At 46.9% G+C, this 8219-nt stretch overlaps 1 protein-coding gene across 2 annotated transcripts; it reads left to right on the top strand.

Moving 5' to 3' along the window:
- The first annotated feature begins 1070 nt into the window (after positions 1 to 1070).
- LOC118024388 (translational activator of cytochrome c oxidase 1) lies at positions 1071 to 7313 on the top strand. 2 transcript variants are annotated; one of them, XM_035026315.1, is made up of 5 exons: positions 1071 to 1548; positions 2968 to 3017; positions 4433 to 4560; positions 5071 to 5248; positions 5577 to 7313. In XM_035026315.1, the coding sequence occupies exons 1-5, from the start codon at positions 1266 to 1268 to the stop codon at positions 5775 to 5777; spliced, it is 840 nt and encodes a 279-aa protein (XP_034882206.1). In that variant the 5' UTR covers positions 1071 to 1265; the 3' UTR covers positions 5778 to 7313. The 2 variants fall into 2 exon arrangements, with proteins under 2 accessions (XP_034882206.1, XP_034882205.1); XM_035026314.1 differs by having other exon boundaries at positions 2968 to 3074.
- The last annotated feature ends 906 nt before the right edge of the window (positions 7314 to 8219 follow it).

Below are 8219 nucleotides of genomic sequence, written 5' to 3'. Positions count from 1 at the left end.
TGTTCATGACAATATTATAATAGTCAAAAGGTGGAAAAAATCCAAGTGTCCATCAACTGATGAATGGATAAATAAAACATTGTAGCTTCATGGCATTATTGATATTATTTGGCAATAAAAGAGGAATGAAGTACTGATACATGCTATATCAATGAACCCTGAAAACATCATGCTAAGTGAAAGAAGTCAGTCACAAAGGACCACATATTGTATGATTCTATTCATGTGAAATGTCCAGAATAGGCAAACCCATAGAGGAAGAAGTAAATTGGTAGTATCTTAGGACTGAGTAAATTGGGGGAAAATGGAGAATGACTGCTAATGGATACAGGGTTTCTTTTTGGGGTGACTAAAATGTAAAATTGATTATGGTGATGGTAACACAAATCTCTGAATACATACACTAAAAACCATTATACACTTTAAATTGGTGACTTGTATGACATGTGAATTATTTCAATAAAGCTGTTACTAAGAAAAAAACAACTATGCTGGACACAGGGGTCCCGTCCTGCTCTCAAAGAATTTAATACTGTGGCGGAGACAAACATTTTTGGGTAAGTGCTAAGGTACAGGCGAGTATGAAGGATCATGTGAGCACAAAGTAGGGCATCTGAGCCCAACAGGAGAATTAGGGGATGTTTTCCTTTGGTGGAAAATGATGTCCGAACTGAATCTTGAAGGAAAAACAAAATTTAGCGAGGCGAAGTCAAGTGGAACAAGGATCAGCAAAGCCCCAGGTTTGTGCTGAATACAGGAACTTGGAAAAGTACAAGAGCAGTCTGATGTTTGTAATATGGCAAAGTTCAAGGAGGAGAGTGCCGAGCCCATCACAGAGTAGCTTGGATAATAAACAACAACAATAATAAATTCCTAAGTGAAATATTAGTTAAAGCTAAAAATTTGAGTTGGACTCTGATAAAAGTCGCCCCCACCTCGGCCCCGGCTCTGCACGGGTGCGAGAAAGGAGCAAGTACCGTGCGGCGGAACGGATTTTTCGGGCGGTGGGGGCGCGTTTCTGGAACGGACCGGGGAAAGGAAGTGCGCTACATTATCTAAGGCACCCGCGCCCGGCTTCCGCGGGTTTGGTATTGGGACGGTCGCGTCCGGGCTGCCCGGGGCTGGCCTGAGCCCTTGGGTCTCTGGTGACGGGTAGAGGCGGCCGCAGGCTCAGGACCTGCTCGTTTCCGCCTCGGACGCCACGGGCTGACCTTGGCCGCTGCTCGTTGGCTGTTCTTGCTGACCTTGGTCCAGGGTCGGAGCCGATGGCAGCTTGGGCCGCCGTCAGCCTGAGCAGGGTCGCTGCCCGGTGCTTGCCGGGGGCGCGAGGCCCCGGGGTCCGGGCGGCTCTTCCGCCCCCCCGCGCGGCTTCCCAGCCTGAGCCCACGGGCTGTACCCCCGCTCTGGGCAGGACGCTGCACCTCACCGCGGCGGTCCCCGCCGGGCACAACAAGTGGTCCAAAGTCCGGCATATCAAGGGTCCCAAGGACGCCGAAAGGAGTCGCATCTTCTCCAAGCTCTGTTTGAGCATCCGCCTGGCAGTTAAAGGTAAGTCACCCGCTGCTGCCCTCTCTGCGCCCACAGCTAAACCAGCCCCCCCCCCCCACCTTGGTCCTTCATATCCTTTTCTTTCCCTAATTCCCACTTCATAAACGCTCAGGGCACCTACCTACATTGTATGTCTCCACTCACCTTTCCAGATGCTGAGCACCGCCTGCGTGGCAGGGAGTTGCTCTTAGGACGATAAATAATGGTAAAAGTGACTTCATTCTAGTGTGTAGCCGGGTACTTCATAGAAACAGACCCTAAGAGTAAGGTCACATGTGTATCTTGCCTGAAGAGACAAATCAAGCCCTCTAGTCCCCTCTGGTAGCACATAGGCTGTGGAAGGGGCATGGAGTAAATCTATTACTGGCCCAGTCTCAGTTTGCTTCATTAGGGTTTCCTAAGAAGACACATTTACTGGAAGGTAAGTTTGCAACCTTGTCTTTTTCAATTGTGTAGCCACTGCAAGAGGACTTTTTTGTTTTTGTATTTAGTGTCAGATACTTGTAGGAGTGGAGAAAAAAGTCCTGTAAAAATCATGGACTTTGGGGTCAGGAAGACTTGGTTTCTGTCACTTACTAACTGTATGACCTTGAGCAAATGGCTTAACCTTGCTGAGTTTCAGTTTCCTTCTGTAAAACTCGGATAGTACCCACCGTATGGTCGTTTCTGGCACATAATAGGCACTCAGTAAATACTACTTTACCCCTAGAACTCATGCCTGATATTTCTCTTGGCTTCCTTCTAAATTCTTGATAATTGAGTGAGATCAACACTATTGTTTGTTATATGCACTGGTAACACAGAATAATGAGGTATAGCCCCTACCCTGAGAGACAGCATGATTACCTGCTGTCATACGAGCATTTCAATAATTACACACAAAATAGTAGAGTCACAGCAAGGGGTATTAATAAGTCCAGGAAATGTTGGTACCATGTTCATCCCTTACCTCTTCATCTGATGCAAAGTGGTATTTGCTGAAACCTAGCAGAAAGATATCCATCATTAAAGAGTGAATTAGAGGGGCGCCTGGGTGGCTCAGTCGTTAAGCGTCTGCCTTCGGCTCAGGTCATGATCCCAGGGCCCTGGGATCAAGCCCCGCATCGGGCTCCCTGCTCCACGGGAAGCCTGCTTCTCCCTCTCCCACTCCCCCTGCTTGTGTTCCCTCTCTCGCTGTCTCTCTCTCTGTCAAATAAATAAAATCTTAAAAAAAAATAAAATAGTGAATTAGAAACTTCTTTTCCAAAATACTTCTCCATATTCCATTTAAACACTGAATAAATATTCTAAATTAACTGAGAGCCAAGTGGTGACTTGCTGCTCTTTTGGCTGGGTGGGGGTGGGTAGAATGGCAGAAATCCCTTCTTTCTCCCCGGCTGTAATGAGATGTGTTCACTCACTCTTTTTTCTCTATCTCAGAAGGAGGCCCCAACCCTGAGCACAACAGCAGTCTGGCCAACATCTTAGAGGTGTGTCGCAGCAAGCACATGCCCAAGTCAACGATTGAGGCATCGCTGAAAATGGGGGTGTGTCCTCAGTTTGACTTCTTGTTATTGATCACAGCCCCTCCAGGGCCCATGTCTGGAAGGCCACCAAACACTCCTTAGATTATCAGAGAGACGGGTAGCATTGTGGTTGATACCCTCAATACAGAGCCTTCTGGTGGCTCTCTGACCTTGGACATTGGTTATGGGCGTACAATCAGGAATAGGATGAATAGACAATGTACAGAACCAGACGGCCTAGGACTACTCAGCCAAAGTGTGAGGAGATGAGGTAGAAAGAAGGGGCTACAATGTGGGGAATGTTAGATTGAGGAAGGATGTGTTTTTCAGGTATTTATGCCGTAAAGGAGAAGAGCCAGTAGAAAGGGAGACGGGGCATTAGTGAGGGGCAGGGTTAGAGCCCAGTAATGGGAATTGTCTTTGAGCCCAGCTGAGAGGATACCTCTTCCTCTGGGACAGTAGGAAGGATTTGAGGAAGTGATAAGCATCTTAATAGCTAATAATTATTGAGTGCTTACTCTAGGCCAACCACTTTGAAAGAACTTTGTATGCATTATCTCACTGAATCCTCAAAGCAACCTTAAGTGGAAACTGAGACACAGAAAGATTAGGTGACCAAGTCCCATGGAAAATGACAGAGTTGAAACCAGACAGACTCTAGAACCTGTTCTCTAACCATTATACATACACATGCCTTCATGTGGGCTTTGGTGCGGATAAAGTGGAAGTAGAGGATTTCTCCCCACCTGCTGATCTTTTATTTCCTTTGTGAAAGAAGAAGGAAGAAATTGTCATTTGAATTCCTGGAAAGGCAGCGGTGCTGGGAGAGAGTGGTGAAGGTCAGATGTGTGGGCAAGGGATGAGTGGAGGCGGCACGGGAGGTCCAATGAGACTGGTCACTAGACCTTTGATGAATTGTTGGAATTTTGTGGCCATGCTATTTTCAGTGGTTCTTATGATAGGGCCCAGGTGTGCTATTTCCTAAAGCGATACTCAGCACCCCAGGGGTAGGAGACTTCACAGGTGGTTTCATGCGGGTTGGGTGTAGGAGGATGAGTCTTGGTAGGAGTGTGGGGGGTGGTGTGTGTGTTAGATGTGGGATTCAGCTGGGACAGGGAGGAAATGAAACTAGGAGATGACTGATTGTTCAGGGACCAGAGAAACAGACTCCCTTCCCAGTAAGGGGTCGTACTTGTAATTACTTCAAAAGTTGGTCCCAAAGGGCTACTTCTCGGGGGGGGGGGGGGGCGACAATAAAGATTTGAGACCCTAAGCTGTACCCCGGAGTGCCCATCCCATGGAGTCAGTATCTGTGTTCTGGGCTGGGGTGCAAGAGGGAATTGGGAAATAGGAAAATGTGCTCATGTTGTTTATTGCAGAAAACCAAGGATGTTTATTTGCTGTATGAGGGCCGAGGCCCTGGTGGCTCTTCTCTGCTCATTGAGGCATTATCTAACAGTAGCTCCAAGTGCTATTCAGACATCAGACATATCCTGAACAAGAATGGGTAGGTGTAGGTCTGGGGAGAGTGGAAGGGTATGAAGCCTTGAGGTTCCAATTCTTTGCAAGGAAAGTACAGTTGTTGCTGGTGGTGTTTCAAGTTGTAAGCATACTTCATCCTTAGCAGAATCCAAATGGGGTCATTTATTCTCCCTTAATTCGTTCTGTACTAGGCAGGACCCAGAAGACTTGCTCATCAGGTGGAGAAGGGGCCCTTTGTCCCATTTTCCCCTTCTATAGCCATATGATGTCCAGGTCTTAAAATGTAGCACCAAGACTGGAATCTTAAATGATGAGCAACGTCTTTGCATCCCCTAAACTGCAATCAGGGCAGAAAGAAGGGGATGGGGATATGTTTGGATTTTTCCCTTGCCTGGTGGTAGCTGCATATTCTCCTTCAGAAGTATGCATGTCTATATTCCAAAGGCTGGGTGAGAAATAGAGTGATTAGAATGCGGTGCTGTGTGGAGCTGAGTGTCTACAGGCGTTCAGTCTGGCGTGTTTCCTTTCCTTTGAGGGGAATGATGGCTGATGGAGCTCGCCACTCTTTTGACAAAAAGGGGGTGATCGTGGTTGGAGTGGAGGACAGAGAGAAGAAAGCTGTGAACCTAGAGCATGCCCTGGAGCTGGCAATCGAAGCAGGGGCTGAAGATGTCAAGGAAACTGAAGACGAAGAGGAAAAGAACATTTTTAAAGTGAGTATGAAGCTTGACATTTGGTGGACTTTCGAGAGGGTCCTAATAGATGCATTAAGGCGTGCTTCTTTCTATTTCTTCTTTCTCATGCCCTGGGGTACAAGTGACATAAAGAGTTCACGTATTGCATAAGCATTTATTAAGCAAATACTAGATAGGGCTTACTCAGGACTACTAGAAAGATTCAGAACTCTGAAAACTGTATCTCTGCTATTAAGAACTTAAACACAGTGATTCATACAGTAGTTCCATTCAGGTTTTGCAGAGTTCTGACTGGCTTTATTCTGCTATCTCCTGGCCTCACCTCTTGACTTTCTTTTGTCCCTAGTTTATTTGTGATGCCTCTTCACTGCATCAAGTGAGGAAGAAGCTGGACTCCCTGGGCTTGTGTTCGGTGTCGTGTTCACTAGAATTCATCCCCAACACAAAGGTGCAGCTGGCTGACCCCGACCTGGAGCAGGCCGCCCTTCTCATCCAGGCTCTTGGCAACCATGACGACGTGATCCAGGTCTATGACAACATTGAGTAACCAGGCTCTGTGTGCCCCCGGGGGCCTTCTTAGGCAACTGGCAGCTCATTCTGGAGCACAGGCTTCTGCAGCGACTCTGAGACTGAAGCAGATTGGAGGCCTAGCAGGTTAGGAGGCATAAAACCAAGACCTGCAGCTTTGTGGCCAAGGGAATCACCAACTCCGTGGGGCCTCTTTGTCAGCTCTGCTGGTGTCTCAGAGCCCTCCTGGCTGCAGGGTGGAGCCAGCCGGCTAACCAGACTCTGATCTTAGGAAGTTGGCCCTTGTGGGCGTGGCAGGTGCCCTGAGGGCCCTTGTACTAGAAACTGCTCTTAAATAATGTGACTGATCTGAGTTGCTATACTCCTGTTGTGTGGCTCTTGAGTTTTCCTGGGTTTTTATCCAGCTGTTGGGATGCTCTTGACTTCCTTTGAAGTCTGTAGGTTTAGTTTCACTACTCCAGTCCCAGCCCTTTTTTTTTGACCAGAGAAATGTAGCTCTCTACAGGCACCACTCTGTGCTCTAATGCTGGTCTGGTGGCCTAAAGCTGTCATTAATCATGCAAATAGTATTTGTCAAACACCTGTGTGCCAGGAACTGCACTTAACCAGGAGCACAAGCTGTTCAGTTGGTGCCCTGTGTTAGATCCTGCTCTAAGACATAGGACCTCAGAGGTCAGACACAGGACTGCTGTCTGCTGGGACTACCCTAGGGCAGTGTGAACTGCTGTGCATGCATCCTTGGTCTCTTCTTGGGGCCTCTGTGCCCTCCTTCTGCCAGACAGCTTAAGGCTCTAACACAGTAGGAAATCAAGTGCCAATGATAAGGGACTCCCAGGCCCTGCTTCACCCAGGCCCCATGTGTTCTGAGATTGGTCAGAGCAGACCTGTCAGCAGATTGGACTGCTCTCAGGAAAGGCTACGCCAAGCTGGCTTTGAAAGCTACTTGATCGCCAGAATGCCCGCCCTAGCTCCTTTTCATCCCTGCTGCCAAATGATGCGGCACAGAACTGGAGAGGAAATGAGAGTAGAAGGAGGGTGAAGGACTGAGTCAGAGCCTAGCCAGCTGGGAAAGAGGACCCTTCGTACCTTTGGCTCCTAAGTGTCACTTTTGGGTTTAGAGAGACCGGGAGTGCCAGTCACCTGTGCAGGGGCCTGTCACACATGTCACGCCTGGAGTGGCTTTTTGATCATTTATTCTCCCTTAATTCGTTCTGTACTAGGCAGGACCCAGAAGACTTGGTCATCAGGTGGAGAAGGGGCCCTTTGTCCCATTTTTCCCTTCTATAGCCATATGATGTCCAGGTCTTAAAATGTAGCACCAAGACTGGAATCTTAAATGATGAGCAACGTCTTTGCATCCCCTAAACTGCAATCAGGGCAGAAAGAAGGGGATGGGGATATGTTTGGATTTTTTCCCTTGCCTGGTGGTAGCTACATAATCTCCTTCAGAAGTATGCATGTCGGGCGCCTGGGTGGCTCAGTTGGTTAAGCGACTGCCTTCAGCTCAGGTCATGATCCTGGAGTCCCCGGATCAAGTCCCGCATCGGGCTCCCCGCTCAGCGGGGAGTCTGCTTCTCCCTCTGACCCTCCCCCATCTCATGCTCTCTCTCTCTCTCTCTCTCATTCTCTCTCAAATAAATAAATAAATAAAATCTTTAAAAAAAAAAAAAAAGAAGTATGCATGTCTATATTCCAAAGGCTGGGTGAGAAATGGCTTTTTGATCCCTGTTACTCACCTACTCATAAGTCGTGTAAGCCAGTTCTGAGATCAGAGTAATTTTCCTGAAGGAGCTTCGGGTAAATGAGGAGAACAAAAACCAAATTGGCTGACTATAAATAATAACTTCAGCTTCTAGGAAAACAGATTACTAATTCCATGATGACTTTAACAGTTGGAGAGCAAAGGCTAAGGAAAGAAAAACCAATGAAATAACCCACAAAATGCCAAAGCATATCTCTTATACCTAATTTCATAATCATGATACCACCTGGCATTCTTTAGTTTTTTTTTTTTTTTTAAGATTTATTTGTGAGCGAGAGAGCAGGGGGAGGGGCAGAGGGAGAGAGAGAGAATCCGAAGCAGGCTCCACACTCAGCACTGAGCCCAACACAGGGCTCGATCTTATGACCCTGAGATCATGACCTGAGCTGAAATCAAGAGTTGGATGCTTAACCAACTGAGCCACCCAGGTGCCCCACATTCCTTAGTTTTTAAAGGAGATAACTCATCCAAATAGTGCACTTCAAAGTTTAAGTGCTGCTTTGTAATTTATAAGATACTTTTACGTGTTATTTATTTTATTTTCACAGCAAACCTATAAAATAATCAGGCCAAGTATTTTATGCACAAATGGTCTCATAGCCAAGCAGGTGAGAATAGGTCTAATACTACACCTTACATTGATAGACCTAGGTTTATAAAAATAGTTGTTTTATAAATGTTTAATATAATTATAATTTG

Source organism: Mirounga leonina, unplaced genomic scaffold (assembly GCF_011800145.1).
Source record: "Mirounga leonina isolate KUSES-001 unplaced genomic scaffold, KU_Mleo_1.0 Mir_197, whole genome shotgun sequence".
NCBI classification, from domain to species: domain Eukaryota; kingdom Metazoa; phylum Chordata; class Mammalia; order Carnivora; family Phocidae; genus Mirounga; species Mirounga leonina.
Note: the sequence above shows the minus strand (reverse complement) of the source record. Positions and strands in the feature narration are given on the sequence as shown.